Source organism: Ziziphus jujuba, chromosome 6 (genome assembly GCF_031755915.1).
Source record: "Ziziphus jujuba cultivar Dongzao chromosome 6, ASM3175591v1".
NCBI classification, from domain to species: Eukaryota; Viridiplantae; Streptophyta; class Magnoliopsida; order Rosales; family Rhamnaceae; genus Ziziphus; species Ziziphus jujuba.
Genome location: NC_083384.1, coordinates 17694023 through 17711730, shown reverse-complemented (window position 1 = coordinate 17711730; position 17708 = coordinate 17694023). Strand labels below are relative to the sequence as shown.

Below are 17708 nucleotides of genomic sequence, written 5' to 3'. Positions count from 1 at the left end.
GGATATGAAAACAACATTCCTTCAAGGTGATCTATATGAGGAGACTTATATGGAGTAGCCAAAAGAATTTGAGATTTTAAGGAAAAAGAACCTCGTTTGCAAGCTAAAAAAGAGCTTGTATGGCCTCAAGCAAGCACCTAGACAGTGGTACAAAAAGTTTGACTCTTTTATGGTGAATCAAGGATACAAGAAGATAGATGCAGACCAGTTGTTTATATTTAGAGATTTCCATATGGAAACTTCATTGCACTTTTGCTATATGTTGATGACATGCTGATCGTCGAACAAGATGCAATGAAAATTAGTCAACTGAATAAGAAATTTTCTAAGTCATTTGATATGAAAGACTTGGGAACTACTCAACAGATTTTAGGAATGCAAATAGCTTGAGATAGGAAGAATCACAAGTGATGGCTATATTAGGAAAAGTATGTTGAAAGAGTGACAAAGAGATTCGACATGGAGAAGTCTAAACCAGTCAGTATTCCATTAGCAAACCATTTCAAGTTGAGTAAGAGATCATACCTCTCATCCAAAGTAGAAATAGAGGAGATGACTTCAAAGCTTTATTCTTCAGCGGTGGGAAGTCTAATATATGCAATGGTGTGTACTAGACTAGGCATTGCTTATGCAGTTAGTACAGTGAGCAGATTTCTTTCAAATCTTAGAAAGGAACACCGAGAAACAATCAAGTGGATTATCAAGTATCTTAAGGGTACATCAAAAGTATGCTTGTATTATAGGTAATGTGATCTAGTTGTACAAGGCTATACAGATGCAGATATGGCCGGAGGAGCTGCTAGTAGGAAATCCACTTCAGGTTATCTTTACACTTTTGTTGGAAGAGTTGTTTCATGGCAGTTGAGATTGCAAAAGTGTGTAGTTTTATCCACGATAGAAGCAGAGTACATTGCTACAGTAGAAGCCAGTAAGGAGATAATGTGGTTAAAACGTTTACTCCATGAACTGGGCATCAAGCAAAACGATTATAAAATATATTATGACAGCCAGAGTGCTATCGATTGAGTAAGAATACAATGTATCATTCCCAAACAAAGTATATTGATATTTGCTATCATTGGATACTCAATGTGATAGAGCATAAATTGCTCATATTAATGAAGATTCACACAAAGGAGAATCCAGCAGATATGTTTACAAAGGTTGTTACACTAGAGAAGTTGAAGCTGTGTAGAAACGTAGTTGGTATAGATGGTAGGTGACCATCAAGCTTTTGAAATGCAGTTGGAAGGAGAGAATTGTGGGGGTCCAACCTCTTTTCTCCTAAAGCCCAGCCCACTAGGATTTTCAACCCTAGAGAGCATTATAAATAGATGATTAATTTCAGTATTGTATTATATAACACATATGAGAGACAACACAGGTTTTTGAGACTCCAAAGAGAGTTTTATAGAAGTTTTTTTTGTGTACAAATTTCATAGTAAATAATGCATCTTTTTCTTCTTGATTTTCATACTTTTTTTGTCTTTCCTTGTTTTTATGTTGGTTTTGTGTATTTTTTGTGATCAAAGGATCACAACACCCTCGATAGACCACAACTGTTATTCTTAAAACCAAACCAAAGTGTCCAAATGCTACATTTTTCATGACTGCTAGACCTTACATTTTAAACCTATTCTACGGTTGCTTGTATCTTAAAATATAAACCTCCATCCAATGCCACTCATTCAACATTTTCAATGAAAAATCTTCCTCTTTTTAAACCAATTTTGCATGCTCTAAATGACACTTCTTTTGCGATAAATTTTACATCAAGATTTCGCAGCTTAGCCATTGCTCAATTCCCTGCTAATGTTCCAAAACAGGTTGATAAATGTTTTTCATTCACACTAGGCCTCAAAACAAACCCCTGTAGTACTTCTTAGCATAACCAAACATGCCAAGGGCCTATTGGAACAATGTTTGCTACTTCAATTAATAACATTTCTTTTGTACTCCTAAACACTACCTTACTCCAAAGCCATTCCTTTGGACAATCATTTGGTGTTTACTCTTAGGATTTTCCAATTAGTCCCTTAATTCCTTAATTATACAGGAACTCTAACAAACAATACAATGGCAAGTAATGGGACAAGGCTTGTGGTTCTTCCTTTTAATACTAGTGTGAAGTTGGTCATGCAGGACACAAGCATTATCGGTGCTGAAACCACCCTCTCCATCATCATAGATTTAATTTCTTTATTGTTGGCCAAGGATTTAGGAATTTTGATCCAAATAAAGACCCTTCAAATTTCAATTTGGTTGATCCTATTGATAGTACTTTGGGTGTGCCTTCTGGTGGGTGGGTTGCTATTTGGTTCCTAGCAGATAATCTGGGTTAGTTTATTATAATTAATAGTTGTATTAGATTTGGAGATTAAAATTGTTTTTTTTTTTTGGGTAATAGTTATAAAATTGATTTTGTTATATATATGTAAAGTTGATCAATTAAGGATCCTAGTTTTTCAAGCTATATGTTATACAATTAGACACCAGTTAATAGCAATTTTTACTGACATGGACTTAAATTAAGACTAAATGTAAAAAAGATCAGTGAAACTATTTTAGTTTAGATCTTGAATTTTTAACTACTTTAATGATGATGAATATCTGTGCGTATAGGTGTATGGTTCATGCATTGTCACCTTGAGATCTACACAAGTTGGGGGTTAAAGATGCCTTGATTAGTTCTAGATGGCAAACTTCCTCATCAAAAATTACTTCCTCAACCAGCAGATCTTCCCGTTGATGTTTGACTGACTCATGTTCTGCTAGAATATTTATCCCAAAAAAAAGAATTTTTTTCCTTGATAATTTTGTAATCCAACTTCATTCTTAGGTAGCTTGTATCACTTAAGTTTTGAAAAAATTCAACAATTTTTTTATTCATTTTATATGCCGTTAAGGAAAGGAAAAGAGTGAGACCCTTTTTTTGTGATAATGATATGAAAATATTTTGTTGAGAAAGAAGCTCAATAATATTGGCAAAAAATTATGTTTTAATATGAAAATATAAAAATCAAGTAAATGTTATTAATGCATGGATGTATTCGCATGATTCCAAAATTTTCTACCAAACAAATTAGAAACCGAGCATCACTAAGAACAGTTTGATGCTTCAAAGATTTGGCCTGTATAACTTTGCTATATTATGGTATCAGCAAAACATTCTCCTTTATTATTCTATCTAAAAAAGTCTATATTTGTATATCTATACCATAACATAACATTATCCGTTTCTTATTCTGTCTAACAAAATCTATATGAATATACCATAGAAGAGTAAGACTTTGGTCGTCATATGACATATATGATTTACCACTCGGAAAATTAATACCTAATTATTAAGGTAACATGAAGAAACATAAATTTTGTACTTTGTAGCACAAAAAGGAAAATCTTTCAAATTAGGCACTTGATAAATTCAGGTGCAAAGAGCATCATAATTATCAAAGAGCATAATAATTATCAAAATCATTCATATTTCTTTTGAATGATATAAATAAACCGTTGTAGCAAAGTGCACACAATAGGGATCTGACTATTCTTATTCATAAATTAAAAAATAAAAAAAATAATAAAAAAAGAGCAAAAATCTTACTATTCTGTGTCATTGTCTTGTCTTTATCCTTATTTGACCAAAAATATATGCCATCTGATCATTTAAAAACTAATTTTATTTTCCTTCTAAGTTGATTTTGTAAAAATTGAAACAGAAAAATAAGGATGGAATCCTCATCCAAAATAGAATATAAGTTAATTTCCGCATAGAATTAGATCATCTCCGGTTAGTCCAAATAATTTATCTCTTAATCCAGCGGCCAAGAATGAACAAAGAAAACGATCACGAAAGATCCTAAAATGCCTTGTTTTTATCTTTATTCTTACATGCGGGACGTTACTGAACAATACAATAAACAAATATTGAATGATTAATCATGCGCAATGCTATTTGGTTTTGAAACCAAAATTGTTCTACGTTGCTTAGTTACGATATATATGTATGGGTTACTAACACTACTAGATTTGCTACAATGTTTATGATTCTTTTCATGATATTTCATATATGGTTAGTACGTCTAAGATTGAACCACTAAACCTTACTTGATGGATATATTATCTTAACTAATATTTCGACTAGCTAACTAGTAATTAATGGCATACATTTAGGAATTCTCATTTTAGAAGTTTTGATTTTTTATGGAACCTCTTTTATCAACTATGAAATTGCTTTTAAAATTTGATATTTAAAAATATATTAATGGCTTATTTAAAATCCATATAAAATTTATTTTGTTTACAATTTACCAATATATTAATTTCAAATCTCAACATTTTTAAATAGTTAAAGTTTCCAGGGTTAATTGATTATTAAAACATTTTGATAGGAAGGCATGGACCCGAATACTTAAAATATGAAACCGCATTTAAAATTCTAACTCATTTTTCCATTAGCTTTATTTTCTAATTCTATTTCCTTTAGGTTTCATCTTTATCGACATTCTCAAGAGCAGAAAGATGCTTTTTTACAACTTCTGCTGGGCCCCATTGCAGTAAATGAGATATTTTATTTTATTTTATTTCCTCTGTTTCTGCTCCCTACCTGCTCTTTCTCATAAACGCGAAGATGGCAACAAAGGATTAAGCTCCCATATCATAAGGCATGATATTTTTTTGTCATTGTCCAGTCATATTTTGTATTGAAATAAATCAATGAATTTTTGCTTTTGAGAAGAAATCAACGAATTGGAGTTACATCAAAAGGATCCATCTTTATATATTCAACATGCATATCCAAAAAACTATTATATCATATATTATATATAATTTTTCATGAAAGGAAAAATAATCCCAATTTTTCTTTTCTAGGTAATAATTCCCGCTCTTTTCTTAACAGAGAGATGTGGAGAATAAATTCATAATTATTGTTTAACAAAACAATACTTAGTTACAACTTTGTTGGGGTGAGAAGGTTATGACCAAGAGCAAGCTAGCTTGAAGTGTTAGCAACAAGCAAGCTTTTGGTGATGCTCTTGGGAATGGTTGTGTGTGAGTTGTGTTTTTAGGTTTTGGTTATGGTGTTTTCTGGTTTTTAGGGTTCCTAAAGTGTTCTAAGGTGTTGAAGAAGAGATAAGAAGAAGAGGAACACGTTGGCTTTTGAAAATAAGGCTTAGATGTGTAGCCATTCCATTCATTTTACAATATAAGCTTGAAATTACAACTAGTTCACACATGCCAAGCATGTGAGCTTACAAAATGAGTAAAGTATTTGAAATTTAAAAAATAAAATGGTTAACACCTAACTTTTCATACACAAAAGAGTCAAAAACCAGCTGCAACATGTCTATTCCAAATATAGTAAAAAGTGGCACATGGTTTGAACTAAGTATTGTTTAACTAGTTTGGGTAAACAACCAAACTAGCTTCACCTACTTAGTTCCCCTTTGTATCTGCTTATGAAACTTGGTTTGAAGCATCCTTGGTCATCAATAAATATTGTTCCAAGAGCTAGGAAAGTTCTGGAACCGGATCATGGGCCAAACAACTCCAAAACTGGCCCATACTCTGCATACTGGGCCCATCAGATACAGCACTCTGTTTGGAATAGAAAATGGACTTTGCCATGTCATTTTGACCTGAAATTTAAACCATAGTCTTCTATATATGTCTGTAGACATCCCTCAAAATTTCAGCCCAAAACACCATTTGCAACCTGAGATATAAGATAAATAGTGGAACTATGTTGCTGGAAATTATGAATCCAGCACCATAGGCACTTCAAGCATAACATTCCTACTCTTTTGTGCATAATTTTGCCTATAATTTTGCATACATAACTTAGGCACAAAACATTATCCAAATATACCTTGAATCAATTTAAAACATACAAAAAATATAAACTCATAAAAGGAAAGGATTTGATACCAAGGTGTGCATGCTAGCCGGTGACATGCACCATCAAATGGAAAAATTGCCACACTTCAACAAACTTTGCTAGTAAACTGGCCCCAAGAGGGATTTCATTTTATTTTATTTTTCATTTAAAAACCGTATCTCAATGCTCATTTTATACTTTTTATGTTTTTGGATTTTGGTTGCCTATTTTGTCTTAGAAGTTTGTGTATTTTGATACTCCAAAAAATAAAGTTTTATAGTTTAGGCTTTTAGCTTTTTGATCCAACAATTTAGATTTTTGATTTTTCTACTTGTTGTAATTTCGGCTCCTTTGAGTTTTAATTGATAAAACTTAGTAAATGTTTCATATGACTAATATGAGATCATATCAAATTTTAAATTAAAATAATATAAAATGTTAAAACTTTAAAACTAGTTTTAAAGTACAGTTTAATACTATTCAGGTAATTTGTACCAATTTTTTTCTTTCAAAAACAATGGCATAGTAAAGTGCAAAATTTTAAAAAGGTTTGAATATTTGGTTCATTACCAACTAATACCCTGAAGTTTGAACAATGTGAAAATCAAACCTTAAACTTTTGACTTGCCTAAAATAAACCCTGAACTTTTAAAATTAAAACAAATTGGCTCAATTTGGCGACTGGTTAATGATGTTGTTAAAATGGTCATGCACCTGCGTGACTCATTTGGTGGAATTAATCAAATAAATCCTAATAAAAGGTGAATAAAATTAAATTAAACTATAAAAAAAATTTTACAAGTAGTCCCAAGTGATGCTCACGTGCCTAAGACCTTGGTTTCATCATTGTTAAATCCTCACAACAAATTTTACTGTTGTGCCACTCACAAGGTATGTTAACATTACTTGCTTCTATTCTTGAGTTTTGATTCAAGTTATATGAACTGATCGTTATCTGATATGGTTTGGGATTACTGCTATTGTTATAATCTCCCTCAATTTTTTTTTAAACATCAGAATTCCTGTAATTTTCTCTTTTTTTACATCAAAATGGACAGAAATGAGGCCCTTCAATGTGATTCTTTTTTATTTTATTTTTTTTACTAGAAGAGTGATAGTTTAGAACCTAAATTTGATCAACATAATTAATATATATAGGTGGGGGGAACCATAGTTAAGGCAGGAAAAATGGATGGTTCTTGTTAAATTGCAAAATATTTATAGTTTATATGACTGATTTAGTTTTGAATCTATTCATCTTCATACTGAATTAATTTAACTAATTTATCATTATTAGGACTATTATTAATAATCTTGGCTGGTGGAGGGATAAATTATACTATTAATAAACAGTATAGTAGTATACTTGGTGTATGATATGTTTTACAAGGCTGTCCTTTGTGGTTTATCTTTTGTTTTCACGTATTTTGTGAAGATGTTGTAAGCAGATTAAGAGGAATGTTAAAAAAAAAAAGATGACGAAATTAGGAATTTAGAAAATGTGACTGAAGAATAAAAGATAAGAGAAGTAAGTCATTTGGAAGATTTGTAAAAATGGGTTAGCCATTCTAGAAAATTAGAGAACAAATATGTGAGACTTGATGATATGTGTAAGAAAAATGCAAGCACAGTTAATAAGTTATGGATTGTATTATTTGTATCTTGGACAAGTTTCTTTTTTATTTATAGGTTGTTATATAAAAATGGATGCAAAACTATGTCAAGTGGGAAGTTAATGTATCTGAACAGTTTAAAACCAGCTAGTTTGATTTGTAAGCTATAGGTAATTTAGAATTAATGGTAGGTTTTTGTTATTGAAATGGCATGTAGCATGTAACCAATTTGCAAGTGACCATGAATTATAGTTATGTATTATGGAATTTGTGGTTTGCATGTGAGCTGTTTGTTATCTATAATGGTTTTTCTTTGTTATATTGTGTTTAAATAATGTGATATAATTAACCATAAAGTAATACTCATTTGTAACTGGCTTACAAGTTATGGTTTGTGTGTAATAAATTCATTAAACACACAATGGAAACTAATACTCAATTAAAATAACACAATTGAAATAAATACTAAATACAAACATTTATTGATCAAACTCTGTTTAACAGTTCATTCTCAAAGTACCTACCATATATCAACTTGTACATTCTCAAAATAAAGGCCTAACTATAGACCTGCAACCTATGTACTTAAACTTGACATTTACATTACTACAACAAAAGTTGGCTTTTACATCAAAATAAACATTACCTTTACAAATAAATTTGAAACTTATCTCTAACGTTAAACTTTGCCTTAATATCTACATGATAACCTAAATAGACAAAATATTATTGGCCGTTATTCTAGAGCCATAAATCGGTCCCAATTAACATATACATCAGCAAAAGAGATTAGCTTTTTACATAACCAAATATTTCAAAATAGGTACAATGTTACTGGTATGGTCTTTACATCACCACAACATTCATATGTCAAAGTTAAAAATAGTGAGACTCTTCCCCTTTCCTTTTGGTTTTTTTTTTTTTTTTTTTTTAAATCCATTTCGTGCTATTTCAAAATATATGGGTTTGAGTTGGGCATCAGATGAACCATACGACATCCTCTCTCTATATATATATATATATTTATGCACATAGAAATTATGTGTGTTTGTCATTGGCATTGTTAAATACTACTAGCTTGCTTAGATCTGATCCATTAATTGCAGAGAATTATGGAGGAGGTGAAGCCTGAAATTATACTAGCAAAGCTTAGAAAGCAAGGTATAAGTGGGCCATTGCCATCCATTGCACTGAGAATGTTCCTGAAATAAGGCAGATAATGTCTGAGGCTTCTAACAAAGGTGTCAAGGAGAATAATTTGCAGCTGGTTGACGATTCTTTATCTCTCTCCCCATATTTCAAGAAGTGGACCAAGCAATTTGGTAATATTCATTTATTTATTATATGCTTTTTCTCTCGGTGATCGACCATAATTTTGTCATGTTAATTATGTTATAAAGTCAAATATATATACTTTGCTGTCTTATTTTTGTTTTAATTAAAATCAATTTGCTGAAGCTTTCTAGATTGCAAAAGAAATTAATGACAAAATGATCACTTGTTTTGTGCCCATTTGTAATGTCCCCTTTCGTAATGGAGTCGCTTTTATTTCTGATCTTTATATTATTATCTCTTCTACGCCAACATTATTTAACATTAGAGTTGAAAATTAAAAAAAGAAAGAAAGTATTATTCCTTGACTAGTTTGTTGGTATTGGTATTGCTGCCTCCAAGTTTTCATGGATCTTATTAAATTGATAGAATAGTCCTCCAACACCTGTATGTAGTAGAATTTCTTTGGAAGCATACCAACTTAAAAAGATATGCAATATGAAAACGTGTACATACAATTCAATTCATCCAACATAATTGTTCAAAATAATAATAATAATAATTAATCAAGTTAATTATACAGCAATACATACATTGTTGTATAGAATAAAAAAGAAAAAAAGAAAAAATTACGGGTTATATTTTATACCCGCTGATTTAATTGCTACTATCATTTACAAAAAAGACTAGGCCATAAAAATTTCAAGTCATGATTGAAAATTTATCAATGAAATACTAATGTCTACCACCAAATAATCACTTTACTTTGTTAATTTATTTCTTTTGAAAATATACATAATAGATTATGTGTAATGTAATTAACTAGCTAGTTGTAAATATATCTTAACTAACACATAATAGGAAGGACGTTTTGTTAGCGCTATCAAATATGAACAATTTAATAGGCATCAACTGTAACACTGTAATCCCAAGATCTTCACACACAAAATTACAAAAATTGTATTTAATTACTAACCTTTAATCGCAACCATTGACTTAGTAGGATCTACCTGCAAAACAGAACACATGAATAATAGAAGTAGTTCCTAATGGACACAATACTTTCTAACATTGCTCTCTCAAGTTTTTATTAAATAGACATCATAGATGCTGCAAAATCCTAATTTCAATTGTATGAGTCGTATTATTACACATGACTTATTCCCAACTTGTTTATATATATATATATACAAAATAATTAGTAAAATAATAAAAAAATAATATATTATAAATAATAATTTAGTACAATAATAATAATAATAATAATAATAAATTGGGGAATAAGTCAATTAAGCTTCTAGAGAGAATAGATCATTCAGTCCAATGGGTCAACTGAAGTATTACAAACAGTGTATGGCCAAGAGCTCTACTGAAAAGGTCAATAAACAAGCTAATCCCATTACTGGTATAAATAAGCCTTGTAAATGAGTCACATGATTATGGCTAGTCCACACAAAATATCTAACAGTCTCCCATTTAAACTGCATAATCATCACAAATAACAACAAACTCATTTACTACAGAATCTTCCAAAACAAAACATCATTTTGTCTAAGCATAGAGCATGTCGACAGGGCACAACAATATACCAGACTAGATAGTAGAGATTCTCTCAATAAATCTCCCAAAACTAGATACTATTTCAACTGAATACTTTGCATGCCATAAACTCAGTCTACGTAATAGAGATTTACCTTACCATGTGCAATCCCCTAACACATGATAGCATTTCATTCAAGCACATTGCATACCGACAGGGTACGACAACATACTCAAACTAGATAGTAAATACTTATTATAGTACCTGTGGATCAGCATACACATATATACCAAGGCTAAAATCTCAAACAGACTTGCTAGCATAAAGAGCAACAATAAGTGTAACAAATGTTACATTATAATAATGCACATACATGCATGTGTTACTCATAAGGCAATACTCAATCATATATTACATATAACATGGACATTATTACGTATTACAAAACTCCCACTGAGCTATAGCAGTCTCAACTGCTACAGAAACATATGCTCCTTAAACAAGTCTATAGGCTAGCCTTTGTTAGTGGGTTTGCCACCGTGTTGTAATAGGCATGTACACAACAAAATGAAACTCTCATCAAAATGATACAACTGTGGAATTACCACATAACAACATTAGAAGCCTTATAACAAAAGTGCACTCAAAAGCATGTATCATAGTCTCAAAACACGCCATATACTCTGCCTCTACAATCAATGAAGCTATAGTGTTTCTCCAAAATTAATACACAACATAGCTTCTACTACAATGATAAATAACATTCCTAGTATTAAACATTTAAACATACATATATTTAGTCATTATAATCAGCTCACAAAACCCCACTGCATCAACGTAGTGGTGCGCTGATGTCAAAACCAAAAATAACTTATTTCATAGTACACATAATCAAGACTATTCAAACATTTACAAGAACATACCTACAATATAAACAATATCCAATGATGTGCAATCTTGAGTGAACAGAAAACTAATAAATGCAAAAGAATATTGGACTATCATAATTTGTCCCTTTTAGCACTCTTTCATTCTTGGAACACAGATCCCTAGAGAGCTTATTACCAATGCCACCGAAACCATATTAGGAGAATATTGTACATATTAAAACCCAACACAATCCCATCAACATAAACTTTAAATAAGACAATTATAATACATAATTAGCCTTGTCTCAAATAATCTTTGTTTCTAGTACTAATGAAACCATATTAAGATCCTTCATATAAAAAATGGCTACACAATAACAATTTGTCTTAGTTAATAGGTCAGTATCACTGAAAGCTAACAGTATGTCTTCAACATATAATATTATAAATATTAAATTGCTCCCATTGACCCTAAATATATGCATAAAATTAACAACATTTTTTTAAAAACCATATTAGGTGACAATTCCATTCAAAATTGAAATACCACTGCCAAAAGGCTTACTTAAGATCATAAATAAATCTCTATTAAGCTTATATAATAAAATTTCATTCCCTATTACTTGGAAGACAATAGGATGGACCATATACATACACAATTGGATACAAAATTCTATTTAACAAAGTAATTCTAACATTCATATAATACAACGCGAAAACATAATTAGCCACAATTACCTTAAAGATTGTAAAAGAATCCATTGCGGATATATGAGAAAATATCTCTTTATAGTTAATTTCCTCCTTTTGGTTAAACCCTTCAGTAACAAGTCTAGCTTATACTTGTTCACTTAACCATTAGAGTCTCTCTTAGTTTTATAGGCCCATTTGTATTTAATAATTTTACTATCTTCAGGTAACTAAATAAAAAGAGCTACCGAACTGCTTATTGGCTTCTTTATAAGTGACTAGATCCAATTCATCACTTATGTTAAACTCATGTTCCTGCAAATAAACCTCACAGTCATCAAATATAATAAATTTTTGAACTTGCTGTGACCTTCTCAAAAGGCACACATCAGCATCAGCTGTGATTAAAATATCTCATTCCATCTCAAAGGGTTTAATCCTAACTGACTACTAGTTACAAAATTATTGAATCAATAATATCTCTGACAAGGACATCAACAGTGGGAATCAATACACTTTCCTCTTTAAAAAACAAATATGTTTGGACCCTTACTCTCATTAGAACTTAAACTTCCTTAAAATAAATAACCATATTTGGCTTAACAATCTTGATTACGAAAGATGAATAATAAAATTCAAAAACTCTAGATCCTTTACAAGAACCTATAAAATAACTATGAAAGGTTTTAGAGTCTAACTTCTTAATATCGAAAATACATCATAACTCCAACTTTAGAACCCCATATATAAGAAACTGTGTAAATTAAGCATAACTTGCTACCCACAAGGAAAAATGCCAAATTAAAGTTTGCCAACACTATATCCCTCAAAGGTGTAGTTCCTTCCCACTCTTATGCCATTTGCTAAAGAGTACCAAGTATTGTAAAATATAAATCAATTCCACATTCAAACAAATAAATTACGAAAGACATTGGGTTCTATCCAATCTCATCAAGCATACCATAATATTCATCACCCTATCAAACCTCATAGCCTTCAACTTTTTATTCTTCTAAACTTCATTTTCATCTTGAATTCCTTAAAGACAACCACGATATCTAATTTCTTACAAATAATCTCAATGAATCCATAATATAAGAAATAATCAATATAGGTAATAAAATATCTATAGTCTTGCAAAACAGGTGGTGAAAAAGAATACAGAGATTAATATCACAACATATAGAATTATTACAAAATTCTAGCACGTACAAAAGCAACTATAGGAGTAACAACAACAAAAGAAGAAAATTAATACAAGAAACAACTTATAAACTAAATTACCATAAAATACCACATAAAGTCTTAAGCAACTTATTATGCCTTATCAAAGCCCATGAGATTGATATAATAAGAGGAAAGTTTCAAGGTAAGCTCATTCACACCACTAACTTCATCATACACAATAGAATTTAGTAAATTCAAATAGTAGTGTTTCTTAATTTATCAAATTGATAAATTTTCTACTAATATCAAACAACTTAAGAACAATACTCATAGAACGTAATACATAAAATATAGAATCATGCAAGTGATTTTCCATGACCGTCACTTAACACTTAAACAAGTACTTAAGGTCCTTATACAATATTTAATCTCAACAATATTATAAATATATGGTATCTTCGGAGGTCCAATTTTCAAAACCATATCTAGCTTTGTGAGAGTCAAATATTATCAGTAACTTTCACCGTTTTTGACAACTAGTTTATTTAATTTATCATGGAATTCACAGGCAGAGTATTAGGGGCACTCCCAGTTGTGAAATAGAAAATAACAAGAATGCATTATATCACAAAGGACTATGCAAATACTATCTTCCCAGCTTCCTCATCAATCATATCAAAACACATAATACCGCTAGGGTCTTTGTAGCACAAAGGATACCCATATATGGGCTAGGCACCGTCAACCAAATCACCACAATCAAATGCATTGAACTAAGTCACCGACAGGGTAACTCAAAACCTACGATTCATGGTAGTCAATCAACTTCCACCGCCATTCCAAGCATCCTACTTAGCAATCAAATCACCAACAGGTAGCCTAATCACCCTTATGGACCTTGGTTCATAAGTGGGAGAGAATATGAGTCACATTGGAAATTTTATGATATAGGCAAGCTAAGTTTTACAATAGGTATATACTCAGCATCCTATCTACTATGCCAACTCCAAGTTTACACCCATAAATAACACAAAAACCCCACTTAGGTGAGTGCATAAAATTACATTTGCTATGACAACTTTTATTACATTGACAATTTCATGATATAGACAAATTAAGCCTCACGACAGGTGAGTACTTAAAATTCCACACCACTCTGCCAACTAGGCACACAGCCTTTGAGAATTCATGGTTTGGACATACCAAATCTTGCTATGGGCAAGCACTAAGTCAATCCTCACCACTATGTCAAGCATAGTATAAAGCTTTTCAATGGGTAATTTAACCAAAAATATTTAATTTAATCTTAGGCATTTTAATTAATCAAACTGAGAATGAAGATTATTTCATATAAAATAATAATAACAAAATCAATGAATAAATAAATAAATAACAAAAAAGTTTAAGAGTGAATTGAATAAATAAACTTATTATTTTTTAAAAATTTTAATTTGAATTTGAAATGGAGATAAATCTCCACAAAACAGAAATAAATAAAAAATAACTAAATAAAATTATAAGATTAATAAGAAAAACAAATAAGGTTTGTTTTTTTTTTTAATCGGCTGCTGGCATTATCATATGAGTGTGCTAACATCAGCTCACCTTTGATATTCAGTCGGGTCATGGTTCGACCTGATTTGCTGATAAACGGATCGCGTGACCTGCTCCTCCAACCCGAATGGAAACCTCAAAATCCAACCACCATTTTCATTGATTCCCGTGGCATTTGATTCGTCTTGGTGTGGGCATCAAAAATATTTTGTCAATTTCAATTAATCTTTCATAAAAAATAATGCCCAAACCTCAAGGTTTATTCGGCCATGGACATACAATGTTGCCCAAATTTTCACATGTTTTCAAACCAAAAGGAACTCCAAAAGGAATCCATCCGACCCGAAAAAAAATTTCTAAGATAACCCAGGTCATGAGTTCATGCAAAACAAATTTTCACAAAATTTTCATTTTTTTTAAATGCAAAATACGCATTCGGCTACGAGTTCAATTCATTTTTTTTTTAAAGAGTTTTCAGATCCAATTGGATGTTTAAACAATACAAATCAAAACAAAAAGAATTTTACTTATTTGAACTAAAACAAAAATTTTTGCTTATTATGCACAATTTCACAAAAGAAAATTTCACAAGTTTCAATTGAAGGCCTCCAAAAAGATGGAAAGAAATCAATCAATAAAATTCAAAATTTAATTTTGGATCAAACCACTATCATCTCTAGAAATAGAATCTGAATGCTTCCATGAAATACAAAACATGTAAAATACACAAAAAGTTACAGTTTATGAATTTGTGTAATTAAGCTCTTATACCAATTGTTAGTGCTATCAAATATGAATAATTTAATATGCATCAACTATAGTACTGTCATCCCAAGATCTTCAAACACATAATTGCAAAAACTGTATTTAATTATTTTATTAACCTTTAAACGCAGCCATTGATTTATCAAAATCTACCTACAAAACAGAAAACAGGAGCAGTAGAAGTAGTGCCTAATGGACACACTACTTTCTAACCATTCTCTCTCAAGTTTTTATCAAATAGACATCATATATACCTCAAAATCCTAATCTCAATTGTATGAGTCGTATTATTAGACATGACTTATTCCCAACTTGTTTATATGTATATATATATATAAATAATAATTAGTAAAATAATAATAGGAATAATAATAGAAATAAAATAATATATTATAAATAATAATAATAATAATAAATCAAGGAATAAATCGATTAGGTTTCTAGAGATAATAGCTCCTTCAGTCCAATGGGCCAATTGAAGTATTACAGAGAGTGTGTGGCCAAGGGCTCTAATGAAAAGGTTAATAAACAAGCTAGTCCCATTACTGGTATAAACAAGCCCTGTAAGTGAGTCATATGATTATGGCTAGTCCACATAAAATATTTAACACGTTTATGTTTGTGCTTGGAGGAGTACAATTATTGCATGTTTACGATGCTAAAATAGTAAAAGAATTAAACATCTTCAAATCACTATACTTGAGGAAGCTTGCTTGTTTGCAGAAGGATAGAGGTTCTTTATTAGGCAAAGGCCTCATTACAATAGATGGTACACTTTGGTCCCACCAGAGAAAAACAATAGCTCCCCACCTCTACATGTATAAGATTAAGGTCGGTTTTCCATGCTCTAATATAGCTTTTATATAAATTTAATTAGATTTTAATTTCATTTTTACTTGAACAAAATTGGAATATTTGGAACCTATAAAATGTGCATGACATTGTGAACCTAATGATGGAATCTACAAATGCACTAGTTAAGACTTGGGAAAGCATAATTGATAAAAACAACTCATGATGGTGCTGTAGATATACCTGTCCATGACTATGTGAGAAGGTTCTCTTCAAATGTAATTTCCAACATTTTGTTTGGGAGCAACTATAAAGAAGGAAACATGATATTCCCCAAGTATAGAGCCCTTCTTCATGCCATGGCTTCACCCATGATATTCCCCAAGTATAAAATGGGATTCCCTTCTTAAGGTCTCTATAAATTTTGTCCCACAATAATTAATCTCATTCTGATTAATTAATTAAATTTGTAATCCACAATTCATTTGACTGTGCAGATTTTTCCCCACCAAGAAAAATATGCAAGTGAGGAGATTGGAAAAGGAAATAAACTCCATGATCAACGACATAAAGAACAAACACATTGGAAGGCCACATGATGAGGACTTGTTAAAGGTGATCATGGAAGGTGCCAAGAATGCTAAAGCTTGGGCCAAACCTGAGGATTAATATTTAATGGACAATTGCAAGAACCTCTTCTTGGCTGGATCTGAAGCTCCTGCTGTTGCTGCAATGTGGGGTTTGATGCTAGTAGCTCTGCATCCTGAGTGGCAAGCATAAATTTGCTTTGAGGTCGAGCAAGTTTGTGGCGGCCGAAACATTCTTGATGCTAGCATACTCCATAAGAAGAAAGTGGTATATCTATATTGTTACATTAACTAGTCTGATTCTAATTTACATTTCAATAGCTTTAAGTTTTTCAGAAACGTAGTTATTTAATAATTATTTAAATACAACTGCTTTGAAAGCATCAAATTTTCTAAATTAAGTTGCTAAATGTTATTTGCGGCTATAATTGGCAGTGATATTTGTGTCAAGGAAAGCCTTGGAAAATATAAAGGTGGGGGAAATGTGGGTTCCAAAAGGTGTAAATATATGGATATGGATGCTAGAGTTGCATCGAGATCCTAAACTTTGGGGACCTGACACTCACAAGTTCAACCTTGAAAGGTTTGCTAAGGGAGTCATCGGGGCTTGCAAGTGTCCTCAAGTCTACTTGCCATTTGGTGTTGGTGGCCGAGTATGTCCTGGACAAAGCTTAGCCATGGTAGAGATGAAGATCCTTTTGGCTCTAAATATATCCAATTTTGGTTTGCTTTTGCAGCCTAAGCATGGTGTAAATCTTCTAATACAAAAAATATGAGAGAATTGTATGATCATATGTTGCTTGATCTTATAGTATTGTATTCTCAAAATTGTAATAAAGTGTCTAATCCTATTCCATTATTGGTATGTCAAAGTCTGTGAGTGAGACCATCTGATTGTGCCAAGTCCAAATAAAATTCTAACATAATATCATTTAGGTGCTTCAGTTTGTCCTTCTCCCAAAAAAATAAAAATCCAAAAACAAA

General features: G+C 31.2%; 1 protein-coding gene and 1 pseudogene across 1 annotated transcript; both read left to right on the top strand.

Moving 5' to 3' along the window:
- Window positions 1–459: 459 nt before the first annotated feature.
- Window positions 460–2756, top strand: LOC107435639 (laccase-17-like; annotated as a pseudogene).
- Window positions 2757–16812: 14056 nt separating this feature from the next.
- Window positions 16813–17500, top strand: LOC132804032 (cytochrome P450 714C2-like). Its single transcript, XM_060817913.1, has 2 exons — window positions 16813–16876; window positions 17160–17500. The coding sequence occupies exons 1-2, from the start codon at window positions 16813–16815 to the stop codon at window positions 17498–17500; spliced, it is 405 nt and encodes a 134-aa protein (XP_060673896.1).
- The last annotated feature ends 208 nt before the right edge of the window (window positions 17501–17708 follow it).